General features: G+C 41.5%; 1 protein-coding gene across 1 annotated transcript in view; it reads left to right on the top strand.

The window, feature by feature from the left end:
- Positions 1-242: 242 nt before the first annotated feature.
- MROH2B (maestro heat like repeat family member 2B) overlaps positions 243-15,979 on the top strand; it is a gene marked incomplete at both ends in the record, with an annotated part of 50,969 nt that continues 35,232 nt past the window's right edge. The window contains 10 exons of the mRNA XM_081089672.1: positions 243-270; positions 2,070-2,131; positions 3,527-3,637; positions 4,827-4,986; positions 5,642-5,740; positions 9,087-9,241; positions 12,295-12,435; positions 12,812-12,904; positions 12,996-13,065; positions 15,147-15,260. Of these exons, the coding sequence (XP_080945798.1) occupies positions 243-270; positions 2,070-2,131; positions 3,527-3,637; positions 4,827-4,986; positions 5,642-5,740; positions 9,087-9,241; positions 12,295-12,435; positions 12,812-12,904; positions 12,996-13,065; positions 15,147-15,260 (1,033 nt within the window). The remainder of the gene's footprint in view (positions 271-2,069; positions 2,132-3,526; positions 3,638-4,826; positions 4,987-5,641; positions 5,741-9,086; positions 9,242-12,294; positions 12,436-12,811; positions 12,905-12,995; positions 13,066-15,146; positions 15,261-15,979) is intronic.

Below are 15,979 nucleotides of genomic sequence, written 5' to 3'. Positions count from 1 at the left end.
GTTGGTCAGCAGGAGGTCAGAAGCAAGAAAATGTCGTGGTGGTAGAACGCAGCATCCTCCTCAACAGCAGCCCATCGCTGGGAGCTTCCAGATCAGTTTGCCAGTCAAGTCAAGGAGGGACTTGCATGTAGGGAACCCGATGTCAACCTTGTATGAGAAACCTGCCGCTCTGCTTCTTGGACCTTTTAGCCTCACTGTTTCTGATACGTAGGTGCTAGCTCTTAGCCTGAAATAGCGGCAGTATGTCCCAGGGCCCGGTGGAAACTGTAGGTAAGCATCGGGGTCTTCTGAGGAGTTAGGGGTGATGTGTCTGTGTGACCATGTGCATACGTGGGGCTGAGGGTGGAATGTGTCATGCTGGGAGGTTATGTACCTTAAAGGTTTCTGAAAAGCTATGCTGAAGTAAGATTGCTTCTCTCTACTCTCCCTCAATTCCAAAACAATAAAACCGCCTTCGTTGTAAACCACCGATGATAGGCCTGGAGCCTGAGAGATGACTGTGGCTTATCTTCTTTGAAAATGCGTAGTCTACCTGAAGAGAAAGTGGCTACAATACAAAGAAAGACAACTGCTTTTTGTCGCTGTAAAAAAACACCCAAACATGTTCATAAATTTTATAAAAGTTCCTTTGAGCCAAACTGATGCCATATGCAGGAGCAAGCTCTCAAATGCTCGGCGGAATAAGTCTCACGGCGGCTTTTCTGCTTTTGAGATTAAGGAGGGCACATAGGAAGATTACTTGGAGGTGGGAGGAAGCCAGGCGGGGTTGGATTACAGGGTAAAGATTAGGTGCTCTCTTGAGGGTGGTGATGTTTTTTTAAAAAAAATCTTCATTGTTGAAAGTATTACAAATGTCCCTCTCCTTCCCCCATTGAACCCTTCTAGCCCACCCCCAGCCCTCCACCCTAGGGCCTACCTTCACCACCCTATTGCCTGTGTCCATGGGGTATGCATATATGCAGACAGGTTCTGCGGTTGATCATCTTCCACCCACCACCCCCACCTTCCCTCTGAGCTTCCACAGTCTGTTCCATGCTGAGGGTGGTTATGTCATATTTCAAAAGTGTGTTAACCTGGAAGTACAGAAACAATGAACAGGGCTTGCTTAAAGCAAAGAGAAACCTTTTACTAAAGGAAAAAACAAAACACCTTTTACTAAAAAGTTATAGGCTTGAGGTGTGACCTGCCCATTTTAAATTGTATGATCAGATGACCCCGGGAGGTTACTCTCCCTTTTATTCTGGTCCACACTGTTTGGTTTTAAATACTGGAAGAATCCTGTGGAAATATTTTCCCCAATTTTCAAGTGTGGCTGCCTTTCTGCGTTGCCCAAAGAGACTGTGCTAAGGGGCTCTGTCGGAGTTGGAGGCTTGTGGAAACTCAGCATCTCATCTACCAACTTGCCCTGTGGCCTAAAATGGCGTGTTTTCTTTGACTCGGTTGTCATTATTGTTATTTTATTATCTTTATTTTTTAGTTTTCCAGAGAGCTTTCTTCAAATACAAATATTGCTGGAGAGTGCAAGTCAAAAACTTTTAGATTATTGTCAGAAAAGAGCGAGGTTCCATGAGCATGGGACCATAAGGGGACCTAATAGGGCCCAGAGGGGAGAGGGGTGGGAAGGGAGCAAGAAGATGGGCTGAGGGAAGAGAACTGCATCACGCCATTGCCGTCTCGTGCTCACATCAGCTGTAAGGGATTCAGCTCATGCACTCTGGGAGCTGAGCCTGCGAGAGGGGCTACAGGTGATGCCTATGGGACTGGAGGGATACAAAGGAACTTAGCATCTTTTATCTTTCCCTCCACACTTAATTTAGGTTTTGGGGGGGAAATACTCAGCATCGGCTCGTTTCAAGTGTGTCAAGCACAAGAAATATGAATAATAAGACATAGTTTCTGCCAACCGAGAGCTGACAGTTAAGGAGAAGAGAGGGAGAGCGAGAGAGGGGGTGGGGAGAGAAAAAGAGAGGAGGGAGAAAGTGAGAAAGTGAAATCTTTGGGGGACTATTGATTGTGATTAACAGGAGGGCATTTTAGCACACACTTAATTCTTTCTCCATGCATTGCAGAGACTTTTGGATATATCAATCTCACCATCGACATGCTGGGCAAGGACGATAATATCAGCAAGGTAAGGAGGAGAGAGAAAAATCTCTTTCCCATTGACCTCTTCTAGCCTGGTTATTACAACATTTCAGATATGCCCTTCTTTGCCTAGACCTCCTCTTGTCTCTCGGGCTTCTTATGTGGTAATCAATTTTTCAGGAAATACACTTACAATGACAATCATTACAATGTCTAACCAGTTCTATTTGGCATTTAAGGAATCAGAGTATCCAGTTCTAGAAGTTTGCCAAAGACTGCCCCTTTCTGTAACCTTTTGCAGGAAGATGTGGAAAGTGGGGGATGTTGGACTCACAACCGTGTAGATTACAGCTGTAGAATTTGAGGCGCCCCTGAAAATCTCAAAACGCCTGCCCTAATCACCTGTAATGCCAATTCACAATTAGAGGTTTTTTCCTCTCAAGGCTGTTCTGGCTTCATTAACCTTTTATAAAATAACTGTATTGCTTTCCAAACAATAGTGCATCATATTATATTCCCTCCTCATAACTTTATAAGGTCTTTATTGAGATTTTCATTTGACAACTGAGTAAAGGGAAGCATAGAGAAGTGACATGAGTTGCCTGAGAGCAGCAGGACGACATCCAAACACAAGCCTGTCTGACTCCAAAGTAATTAATGGCCCTAGTAATTATTCAATGCAGCCTCCCTGGGAAGGGCAATGCCCTTTTCTTCACCTCTTAATCCAGTGGTTCTCAGCCCTGACAATATGTAAGAGTCTGTATGCAAAGAGGGTTCTTTCACTTTTAAATGTGGGGGCAGTACCTCGAGGTAACATGCTTGAGGCTGTGGAAGATTTCAGAACACCAGTCTCCCATCTTCCAGAGGCCATGGGGCCACCCAGGTGATGTGGAAGAGCCTTCATGCACTGCATCTGGTCAAGCCATACAATTCCCAGAGTCTGTAGCTCTATTTAAAAAAAAAAAAAAAATCACAACTTTCTTCCCACAAAGACATGAATGAAGCAAGAGCCTAGAAATCTCCCTTAGGAACAAGTTTTATAGCCTAGTGGCCTCTTTGGGAGTCACATTTGTTCCTTAACACTAGTCACTCCCTGGTGATAAGAGCAACAATGAGGTTGATGGGCATTTCCATTGTCCTGGGTGCCCTACAGGAAAGATTTCCAAGAGACTTTGGTCATCAGGTAGCCGACCCCTGCCTTCAGTTAGATTTTGCCATAGAAATGTAGTCATGTTAATTAAAACAGTTTTTAGAATGAACTTGGGTCTACCTAAAAGCCTTCGATTCCTGAAGACGGGGATCATGTTCAGGAAGCCCCAGTGAAGATACATAACATCCCTAGTGATGCATTGTGTAGTTTAACGGTGTCATTAGTTTGCATTTCATGAGATTCCTTTAGTTCTGCAACTCAAATTTCTGTGTATCCCTTGTACGTTCACAGGAAGACATTTACAGTCATCTCACTTCCGTCATTCAGAATACTGACATCTTGGATAATGCCATTGTCCAAAAGTTGATTTATTATGCTTCTAAGGACATGAGAGACAACAACGTAAGTTTGATTGTTGACGATGAGTTCCTGTCGCCGCCAGCAACAGATCTCTAAGTGGCCTCGCTGCACCATGCAGACGTCTATAAGCTTTGTGTACATCGCTGCCAGGACTGCACATCCCTTTCATTTGTTCTTTGTGGTAACCTGTCTACAGTATCAGTGTCTGTTATTTACCCTTTCACAGATGAGGAAACTCAGGCAAAACTAAGAAAGACTTTAGAGGGAATATTACCCAGCACACTTTTATATGAGGTAGTTGATGTTTAGAGAGGTGTTTTTTCCAAAGTGACAAACTATGTATTAACAGAACAAACGACTAGAATCCAGTGTCCTTGGGCTCCCGTATACATTTTCATTTCTTTGTGTGCCTACTTATCTATGCACATAAGCACTGAATCTGAAAATTATTTGAAGAAATTATGTTGAGCCATAGGATAATGGTATTTTCTTCCAGAAAGGATTTTTATTTGTTTACCTGCCAAGGGAACTAACAATCTATGATTACTTTTAGAGCTTGAGATTTTTTTAGGCAACTTCTCAGGAGTAGGTTTGATAAAATTTACCTACTTCATATAGAGGGGATACAGGGCGATGAAAGGAGACTTGACTTGGGTGGTAAACACACAATACAGTGTACAGATGATGGGCTGTACTGAGAACTGTGCACCTCAACCGGTATAATTTTGTTAACCAGTGTCACCCCAATAAATTCAATAAAAAGGAAAAAAAATTGCCTAGTTCACCATTCCCAAAAGCAGAAGACTCTCCAAATATCTCCAATATCAAAGATATTGTTAGATCAGGACAGTGCTAAGACACAAAGCTCTGGCCTCTTAGTCCATTTCCTCTCTTCATGGCCTTTCCACCCCAGTAATGCAACACAATAATTCATATCACTCAGACATAAAACGTAAATCCTACGTTTCTGGTGCCTGATCCACCAGCAAGAAAATATGTATGGACCCCAAGTTTACAAGATTCCTGTGAAAACCTAGCTTGAAAGTGAACTCAAATCACCTCCTCTTTCCCTGCTACTGGCACCTACCCTGTGGCTTTCGCCCTGGGTTGATAAACAACCTCTTCTCCCTCTCTCCCAAAGCCAGGGAAATGTTATGTATTCTATTTCCCCTCTGCAGATTCACTCTGCTCTTTCTCTACTCATTGTTGCTGCTTTCCTTTTCTTCCTCAGGTCCTCAGAGAAATCAGAATGCTGGCTGGCGAGGTTTTGGTGTCTCTTGCTGCACATGATTTCAACTCTGTCATGTATGAATTACAAAGTAACTTCAGGATCCTGGAGCTGCCCAATGAATTCGTTGTGCTTGCCCTGGCCGAGCTGGCAACCAGCTATGGTATGAAGGGAATAGTCTCCACGTTTTCCTGGGAAACAGCCCCCCTGACTAACTGTTGAAAACCCGAGTGGGAGCAAACAGCAGAAGGGAGAGCATCTCCAGGGATTTGGGCGCTGTGTACGTTACAGGCAGAGATGAGCCTGCCGACTGCCATTGGTCGGTCCGTGCTGCTCTGAATGTGGCTGGATTATCACCCACCCTCACCTTCCCTTTCATCCAGCGTTGTGTTTGCAGAAGCACATTTTCCACACGGCTTATTCTGCCAACCAATGGACACTTATAGGCAAGATGGGTTTCTTAAGATTGTTGTCTACACCACTTTATTTAACAGATACTTATTGAGCACCTATTATCTGTGCTAGGCCCTGGGGATATAGGTCAGCTCTGATGGAAGGGATGAGCATTCATGAAATCATTATCCAAATAAGAAATTGCTACTAAACATAAGTGGCCAGATAGCTAGTGCCATTCCTTAATCCTCTAACTCCGACCTGGATGGTGGTGGGGCGGGATGGAGAGCACCCTCCTCCAGCCTCCTGCACCTGCCTGTGGCAGCCTGGGACGCTTGTGTGGACAGTGTTGATACGAGGAGGGAGGCGTAGCGGGCCTCCCCCGTGTGAGAAGATAATGCCTTTCTCCTCTTGCCCCACGGCAGCGTCCCAGAGCATTCCCTTCATGATGATGACCCTGCTCACCATGCAAACCATGCTCAGGCTGGCCGAGGAGGAAAGCATGAAGGGAGCGTTCTGCATCGGTGGGTACCCTGTGCTTTCCCCTTTAAGACCAGTCTTGTCTTCTCCAACACCTGCCATTTATCGAGTGCCCACCATAGGGAGGGCCCCGGCAGAGAGTTCTCTCTCTCCATCCTCATGACAGTTCTGCAAAGTGCTCATTAGACCATTTAACAGACAAGAATGTGAGAGCCATGGAAGTTAGGCAATCATCCAAGGTGGCGACCCAGTCGATGAGATGCAGAGGCGGTATTCAAGCCCAGGTCTGTGTAACCACCCAATCTATACTCTTTCCGCTGCGCTGTATGGCCTCCACTTCTACTAGCCTCCTCTTTAATTAGATCACTATTTCGCTACAAGGATAATGAGGGCTTACCTGCTCTTACCAGTTGGTGAATTTTAGCATCTCTTTGTAATGCAATATCGTAATAGTGATAAGTAAACAATCTAATCAAATATAAGCAATCACAAAATCAAGTAAAATAGGTAAACAAATTATGGTCATAACCCCCCCCCCCACACACACACACACACACACACACACACTTTCAAGCTAAAATTCATCTACAGTAATCAAGGGTCTACAAAGAGCAACATGCCCCAGAATTCCCACGGGAAAGCACTTACAGCACAGTGAGAGGCTTTCGGGATGGAGGCCTAAACTCTTAACTCCGACCTGCCACAGAGCCATCAGGTGCCTCCGCCCTTCACTCAATCTCAGTTTCACCCCAAAAAACATCAAATAAAGATTCCTCCACCCTTCACATCTCCAATATTATTATGTTGTATTATTTAAAAGCCCATACTGTCAGGAATGTCTTCTTTACCTATCAGCCAAGACTATTTTACTCTATTTTGCCCTTTTCCTCTTGTTCTGTCCTCAATGAAGGTAATTTTTGTCATTGTTGTTTTTATTTATTTTAATATTTATTTATTAAATTAATTGGGGTGACACTGGTCAACATGAACATATAGGTCTCGGGTATGGGAGAAGGTAATATTTATATCTGACATATACTGAAAATTGACTATGTGCCTGGGCACTGCCTTGGGTATTTCATTTAACCTTCACAGTAATTCCATTAAGTAGATAACATTTTCCTCCATTTTGAAGGTGAGAAAATTAAGGTTTTGGGAGGGTAGGCAGCTTGCCTGAGGTCATACAGCTAGTATGTGGCAGAGCCATTATTTGAATTATAACAACCTGACTCAAGGACTTCTCAATACTTCTTGCTATGCCTGCCTACTATGACAGCTAATACTGTGTTCTGCAAATAAACTTTGGCACCTCTACTTGCAAAATTAGCAACCAAGTAAGTAAGAGAAACTAAAATCAGAAATCATAATGGCAATGAATAAGGGAATTCTCTGTCTTTGTGTTATCAAGTCAGTTAGTGCTCTTTGGTCCTAGAGCAACTTCTGCCTGACTGCCACCAAAGAAAAGGTATAAAGTTCAACAGCCATCCATCCACCCATCTATTCACTCAGTCAATCAGCAAATAAGTAGACCCTGTATCCATTGTGTCGAATACCATCAACAGACAAAACATCAGGCCTTCTCTCATGTTACTTATAGGCCAGTGTGAGACACATACACACACAAGCACAAACACACGCATGCACAAAAGATTATGATAAAGTGCAGTGGGAGGTTACCATAAAGAGTTCAGAGGGAATGTGAATGAGCCAATAGGTGGCCAGCTGTAAAGCTAAGATACTTGACATCTTTACTATAGTTTTCTTTGCATCAGGAATACCCTTGAGAGAGTAAACTATGATTTTTCTTTATCATCAATGAAAGGGGTAGAATGAGGGCTAAAGGAAAAAATAATATTATTTCATGCACTTGATACAAATTCATATGGGTTAGTGGCCCAAATGGACATTTTTGTAGGCCCAAGGTCTTTTTAAATTTTATTCAGGTAAAACAGACACGCAGGAAGGCATACAAATCAGAAGTTGATGAGCTGTAACAAAATGACCATATCCATTTGACCATCACTCACGTCAAGAAGTAGGACATTATTAACACCCCAGATGTCCTTTTTGTCTTTTTCCCCAATCATCTTCCTCTCCATTCTCTCACAATCTTGACTTCTAATATCATAAATTAGTTTTGCCCATTTGTGAGATTCATACATGTCATTTTGTGTAGCTGTAGTCTATTTTTATTTCTATATACAATTACATGTCTACACTACAATTTAATTTTCCATTCTATCTGTTGGCAGACATTTGGACTGTTTTCTGTTTGAGGCTCTGACCCTCCCCCCCCAAAAAAAAAACAAAAACACACCACCCTCGTATAAACATTCTTGTACAGTTTCTAGTGCCTATATTTATGCATATCTAATTACTAGAGGCCTGATGCAATAAGATTCATGCAAGAATAGGCCTTCCTTCCCTTGGCTGCCGGCACTGCCTTTGCTCTGGCCTGGAGCCGCCTTCCACCTCTGTGCTCTGTCCAGAGGCCTGGAGCGGCCGGAGCGGGGCAGAACGCCTGCATCGTCGCCATGGCGTCTCAAGCGTCCCAGCCTGGCTGCCGCCATCTTTGTCACATCAATTTGCACATTCCCTCCTTATTGGCTGTGGGTGCCGCCATCTTTGTTGCAAAGTGACAGTCAATTTGCATATTCCGTCGTTATTAGATTGGAGGATTACGTACCTAGAAGCGGAATTTCTGGGTCACCAAGATCACATAGTCAACCACGGTAGAGAGTGTCAAATAGTTTTTCAAAGTATCTGTACCAGTTCATACTACCACCAGCAGTATGTGAAAATACCAGCGGTACTTTAGTCTTGTCAACACTGGATATTGTCTTAGATTTTAGCCATTATGTGTGATATATAATAGTATCTCATTATGGTTTTAACTCACATTTTACCAGTGTGGCTGGACACTTTTTATATGTTTATTTGGTATAGTCATAAGATTTTATAGAAACTACTAGAGGCCCAGTGCATGAACTCATGCATGGGTGGGGTCCCTTGGGGTGGCCTGTGGGGATTGGGCCCCAGCTCATGCCCCCAGTCCCACCTGACACCCCACTGTGGCCTGGCACCACCCCTTCACCTGCTGCACCATCCCACCGTGGTCCCGCTCTCATTGGGGCCCATCGGGGTTGGCAGAGCCTCCACTGCTGCCCACTGCCAGTGCCATGTCACCGATGCCTGCTGTGTCCCGTGCTGCCCCCTGGTGTTCAGCACACGTCATAGTGAACAGCCATACTCCAGAGGGGACAATTTTCATATTAGGCTTTTATATAGTGAGATTACACTATATTTGCTAATCATCAGTACTCTTCAATTATTTTGTGGTTCTTCCCACCATTATATTTTTCTCAGTCTGTGGTTGTTTTTAAAATGCAGCCCTTGAGAAGTTCAGCAAGGCCATTTACAAGTACGTCAACCACTGGAGAGATTTCCCCTACCCCAGACTGGACGCCAACCGACTATCTGACAAGATCTTCATGCTGTTCCGGTTTATCATGGAGAAGTGGGCGCCCATGACCTCACCCATACAAGTGAGTGGAGCCCCAGACTGGCTCTCCTCCATGCTGGCTGAACTTCCTCTTTTCACAGGATTGGTCATCTCTTTTTTTTTTTTCCTATTTCAAATCCATATTTATTCTTTCTGACTTTCAACTAATATATATTGAGTCAGCAGGACACGCCAGACACTGTTCTGTGTGCTGGGGATACAGAGATATTAAACAGACCAGAATCCCCATAGACAAGATAAAATGAAAAGAATATATAGAATGTTAGCTATTTCATGTCTTAGATACCATAACCCATATTTGGGCTGCGGTCCCTGGTTAGGAAAACCAACAGTCCCCAGAAATTTCCTGTGTATGTGGATATCACATTGAAATAACATCTAAAGAATTTGCTTGGCTGCTTCAAAATACTGTAATTCTTTGTAGAGAATAGATCACACAGTGCATATATATAATCCCATTCTTATCTTGCTTAATTGCTATAAGTTTTTTAAAAGTAGGCTAAATTATATGCTAGTTAATATCCTATTGCTCTATTATAAAAGATTTAACATGTAGCTACTTTCTGGAGTTTAGTTCCTTTTCTGTACTTTGAGCTATTAAGGCATTTATTTTTTAACATGCTGGGTTACTTAAATCATTAGCAAACATGGCATTTTTAAAAATATCCTGCAGAAGTTTTTTCTTTGAGACACCTGAAAAACAGAATTCAATACAAATTTGATGACTACTTTCCTAACTTCCCACGAGAGTCAGGCAAGCAACAAGAAGGTTCATAAAGTGATAAGGGAGCAGAGAGAGAGAAGCACCTAACTCCAGCGATGAGCACTAGAAAGGCTGTGGCATTGAGATTGAACTTTTAACCTCTGAAGTCATTTAGCCCAGAGAAGGTCCATGCCCTAAAGAGGGAATAAAACCTACTGAAGCAAAGGTTGGGGATGGGATTCCATGCATACTTGAGTGAATCTGTTGGGAGAAGGCAAAGGGGACAGGGGAAAGGGGATAGAGAAGCAGGAAGAAATGAAACTGGAAAGGTCTTAGCCCAGTGGTTCTCAACCTGTGGGTCGTGATGATCCTTTCACAGGGGTCGCCTAAGACCATCCTGCATATCAGATATTTACATTATGATTCATAACAGTAGCAACATTACAGTTATGAAGTAGCAACGAAAATAATTTTATGATTGGGTCACAACATGAGGAACTGTATTTAAAGGGCCAGAAGGTTGAGAACCACTGCTAGCCACACAATGAAGAGCCTTGAATACTATTCAGGAACTTGGACTTTTTTTTTTTTTTTTTTTAGAAATGAGACACCTTTAAAGATTTTAAACAAGAATTTGAGTGCCAGAGAAATCTTCCTACTATCAGTGCTAAAGATGGATGGGGTATAGGGATGGGATAGGACAAGACTATTGGGAGGCTATAGAAACATTCCAGGTCATGAATGCTAATGGATCGGTAGATGTAGTGTCGGTATACAGATCTAAGGAGTCACATGCTGAAAAATAGGGTCTACAGGACTTGGCATCAATTAGGTGTTTATAAAGAGGGAAAAGAAGGCATCCGGATGGTTCTTACCTTTCCAACTTGAATGATCTTGGGCCATTAATCAAGATGAGAAAAACAAGAAAAATAACAAGCACATTTGGGGCAGTAAGAAAAATGTGTTTAATTTTAGACATTTTGACTTGAATGCCTATGGGACATCCAAGTGGAGATAGTAGTAGGTTTGGGGATATTCAGGGTCAGTGTTAAGACAAAAAGCAAAAACTAGATACACAGATTTAGATATCAGCTTTATATACGTGACAATTGAATAAATGGTTGTGGATAGAAGGGTACATATTGAATTATCAGAGGGAACACTTTAGAACCTAGAATGAATGTCTATCCACTGTGCTGTACACCCAAAATTAATACAAAATAGTGTTGAATTCAAATGATAATTGAAAAATAAAATTTTAAAAAAGAGTATCTAGAGTGGAAAAGTGCCAAAAATAGAGTTTGAGGTGGGAGAGATATATTTTTAAGGGAAAGCAAAGGAAGAAGGACTCACAATGAAGAATTGAGAATGTGCTGCTGAAGAAGTGGGAGAACCAGGTGGAATGAGATCTTACAATCTAAGAAAGAAGGTATTGAAGCAAAGAGAAATCTAGACTCCATTGGCATAGTGCCCAAGCAAGAAAACTCTTGAAAGGGATTCATTTCACAGAAATCTACTGAAAGAACCAGATTTAAGTGAAATATACACAGTCTTGAGTGAAAATAATGGCGGTTGTTATTAGCCATTAAATTTTGAAGTGGTTTTCATTCAGAAAAATTTAGCTAATAGAAAACCGTTCATAATATAATAGTGTGGTAGAAAAGGCAGAATGTAAAACTATATGTTTAAAAAATGTTAATTTTTTAAAATTTTAAATCCATAGAAAAAAGTTTTAAAGGTCAAATAAAGACCATATTAAAAATACACCAAGCTGTGATTATCTATGAGTATTATGGGTGCAATGTTTTCTTCATCATAACTTCAGGAATTTCTGAACTTTTATAATCAATACATATTACATTTATATTTCATATGTGTTCATTTTCATGTCAATGGAAACCAGATTTAGTGGATTGAGAGATAAATGGAAGGAAGGAAGAGGAAATCGAAAAAATAAACTTCTTCAAAAAGCTTTGCTCTAAGTGTAAGAAAAGAGAAAGAACTGGGTGAGAATGATAGTTGGTCAAAGTAATGTGAAATCAAAGAACTTTTTTAATATGAGGGAAATTTTAAACTTATTAACACAGTGAAAGAAAGTGACTATTAGAGAGAGGTTAAATAAATAAGAGGGCCAGGTATTGAAATGAGAATCAATGTAGATACAGGTATAGATATAAATACAAATAAAAATATAACTGCCTCATACAATGCTCTTAACCTAAACATTTTTTTTAAAGTTTTTAAGAAATATGTCTTGACTGAAAGCAGTGAGGAAGTTTTGGGGCAGGAGATCTAAATCTCCTGGTGTTCTGAGAAATGTACAAAAAGCGTAATGAGGAACTACCAGTGCTATTTCTTTGCTGCCTCTGCAGACTTTGTCCATCGTTAAGGCCCATGGCCCCTCGGTGAGCCTGCTGCTCCATCGGGAAGACCTCTGTGAATATGCCCTGGGCCAGGTACCCTGGCTCCTGAACCAGTATACTGACAAAGAGATTGATTTCCATGTCACCCAGGTAAGAATCACACCCTAAAGAGCTGATTCAGAGAGTCCACTGGCAACCATCCTAGAGCATACAAGGCTCAGGAGGCCCCAGGGAACCTGAATACCTGTTCTGGCAGCTGAGAAATATGATAGCAAGAAGTTGGCATAGCTGGATGTGGAAACTTCAGAAAGGGATTACAGATTTTTCTTTTCAAGCTGATGAAGCAGTGAACAAGGTAAAAGAGCCAAAATCACCAAAAAACAAACAAACAAACAAAAACATGCACACAAAAAACCTGGTAACTGCAGGAAAGTTATGGGTTTGTTCTCCTCATAAAACATGATTTGCCTTCCACATCCTGTGTTTGTTGCTTCATGGGCAGCCTCCAACCAACCTTTGATTCTAGAGCCTGAAGCAAATACTGACTGCGGCCGCCCTGTATGAGGTCGCCCTTCCCAAGGACTTGAAGAGAAGCATCTTCGCCAATCTCCTCCACCAGGTAAGCAGAGCATGCTGTCCAGGCGGATGGTTTGGTTTGCACCGGTTTTCTGTTCTTAACATCTACCACCTGCTGCTTCCCCCTTGTCCAGGTGTGCAGAGTTCCAGAGCCTCCAGAGAAGGAAAATGAAATGGAAGCTTCAAGCTGTTTCCTCATTCTAGGTAGGGCCAAGCAGCCAGAGGGTTTTTAATCAAAATGTTTCCAAGTGATGATGATGATGGTGATGATGAAGGGTGTGCAGCCTGTCGCATTAGTTACTTTCACACAGACACGCACAACATGTTTCTTCAACTCACAGTATTCTGGGTCTTTCCCTATCTTACCTGTTCCCCCAAGGAGCGTAATATATAGGGTGACAAATGCTCCCAAGAGATAAAACTTTCAGTTCTAAAACCAGACAAGTCCCAGGTATATTTTGGACCTTAATCCCTTATTGAATATATCATTGGCCATTGTGGGGGTTTTTCCCCCCATTTCATACATGGCCTTTTCATTTTGTTGATGGTTTCCTATGCTGAGCTGAAGCTTTTTAGCTTAATGTAGTCGCATTTGTTCGTTTTTTGTTCTGTTGCCTCTGTCTTTGGTGTCAAATCTACAAACTCATTGCTAAACTCTGGCCAGGTGGTTCAGTTGGTTGGAGCATCATCCCATGCACTGAAGGGTCATGGGTTTGATTCCTGTCAGGGTACACACCCAGGTTTCAGGTTCGATCCCCAGTCAGGGCATGTATGGGAGCAACTGATTGATGTTTCTCTCTCTCTCTCCCTCTTTAAATAAATGATGATGATGATAATAATAATAGAGTTTACTGCTTAAAAATTAATACAATAAATAAAAACTTATTGCCAAGACTCATGTCAAGGAGCTTGGTCCCTATGTTTTCTTCAAGGAGTTTCATGGTTTCAGATATTACCTTCAAATCTTCATCCCATTTCTATTGTATTTTTGTATGGTGTAAAGTAGAGGTCCAGCTCCTTTTTTTTTTTTTTTTTGCATGTGGTTGTCCAGTTTTACCAGCACTATTTACTGACAAGACTATCCTTTTCCTACTGAATAATCTTGGCTACTTTGTCAAAAATTAATTGACCATATATGCATGGGTTTATTTAGAAGTGAACCTAGGTGAGTTGGTAACCTCTTGATATTTGAGATTATTTCAAACTGTGTCAAACCGAAAGCCATGCTTTTTTTCCGCTGGTCATCTCTTCATATCTATTCCTGTCTCTCTCCCTCCTTCACTCTTCGCCTTTTCTTCTTGCTCTCACATCACGATCTCAGCCGTCTCCTGGTTAGAGGAGGCACCAAGGTCTCAGGGTCAGGATACAAAACTGTGTTCCTTCCAACATAGTCCCTGAAGACAAAAGACAAGAATAACCTATGCCTCCCATACCTCCACCCTCCCCAAAACATGGCATTTCTACTACTTTTGATACCTTTGTATTATGTTCGAGTTTTCTTCTGATTTTCTGTTTCTATACTCCTCTCTGCTCTATGCCCCAACCTAATTAACTTGCACTTTACCTCTGACAGTTTCGAACCCAAGCTGCTTTACCCTAACCAGGCCTTGCTTCACTGCTCCCTGCTTCCTGCCCTCCCCATGTTTCTCTTTATCGCCAAAGCTGGTGAGCATCACTCCTACCTCTGCCTCTGTGTTTTCAAGGTGTTCTGGTGTCTCCGTGTCTCTCCTTTTCTTATGAAGCCATCAGCCACATTCAACCAGGGCCCACCCTAATAACTTCTGCCAATGAAGTTTAACTTGATTTCATCTGCAAAGAACCTATTTTTCAAAATAAAGTCACATTCACAGATCGGAGCAGGAGTGGGCCCAGGTCAAGACAGCTCTCTTAGTCATCAAGCTGCTTCATTATTTCTGTGATACCACAGAAGCAAGAACATCATAAAATCTAACTACCAACCTAACAGTGACTTTGACAATCCTCACGGAATTCCCCTCTTCCCAATCACAAACATTTCGCTTGTGCCTGGATGGCGTGGCTCAGTGGTTGAGCATTTACCTATGAACCAGGAAGTCGTGGTTCGATTCCCTGTCAGGGCATATATCTGAGTTGTGCACTCAACCCTCAGTGTGGGGCGTGCAGGAGGCAGCCAGTCAATGATTCTCTCTCATCACTGATGTTTCTGTCTCTCTCTTCCTCTCTGAAATCAATAAAAATATATTTTTTAAAAAAAAGGAAAGAAAGAAAATGAGTTCTTGTGATGCCAGTATTTCTTAAACCTGCAGCCCATTCCAATCCTGCAGACCTGATGGAATTTTTTGATGAACAAATAAGAAGTAATAATGAAGTCACTCGAAGGGGGATCTTGATTTTGTTACGATTGGTTGTCAAAGCTGAAGGTAAGTAATAGGGATGAAGCCAGAGTAGTTTATTTTGTACCAGGAAGAAAATTGAACCCGATGCATGTTCTAATCCTATCCTACATCTTTGGGATATTTATAGAACATTATATTCAAGTGAAGCTCTGTCCTCCTCGATGTCTACAATCTATTATTTTTAAACAGACATTTTCAGTTACCTCTCTTCTTTTATTATATTTAATGAGTTGAGAAGGATGAGTAGAATACTTGGGAATTTAATTTAGAAGATTTAGTAAACTGTTAAGTCGCCCAATAAACAAGCGTGGGTAAGAAGAATGCATAATATTCTAGAGATTAGTCCATTTAGAAAAAAGCAGAATTTAATTATCATATTTTTTAATTCCAAGAAGCACATATTTTCATGATATTGTAACATATCTTATAATTGACAGCATTTTAAATGATAATCAGCCACTATCATTTTTTTAATGCAATATAAAATAATGGTGCCTCATAAAGGTAATGGTATCTTGGATTTATAAAATATGATAATTACCTCTGCACTACATAATAGTAGTTTTTAAAATTCAGTTATCATTGGGATTTATTGAAAAGCCAAACAAGAAATATGAAATAGTTTCACAAAATTTAAAGCTGATCCATTGGGCCTGATGGATTGAATTCACTTTGGACTCTAACTTAATTTTAAACAAGATGAAACCAAATATAATAGGGAGCAAAGAAAGCAATCAACATCT

Source organism: Myotis nattereri, assembly GCF_964212035.1.
Source record: "Myotis nattereri genome assembly, chromosome: 4".
NCBI lineage: Eukaryota > Metazoa > Chordata > Mammalia > Chiroptera > Vespertilionidae > Myotis > Myotis nattereri.
This window is presented reverse-complemented; position numbering and strand designations above follow the sequence as displayed.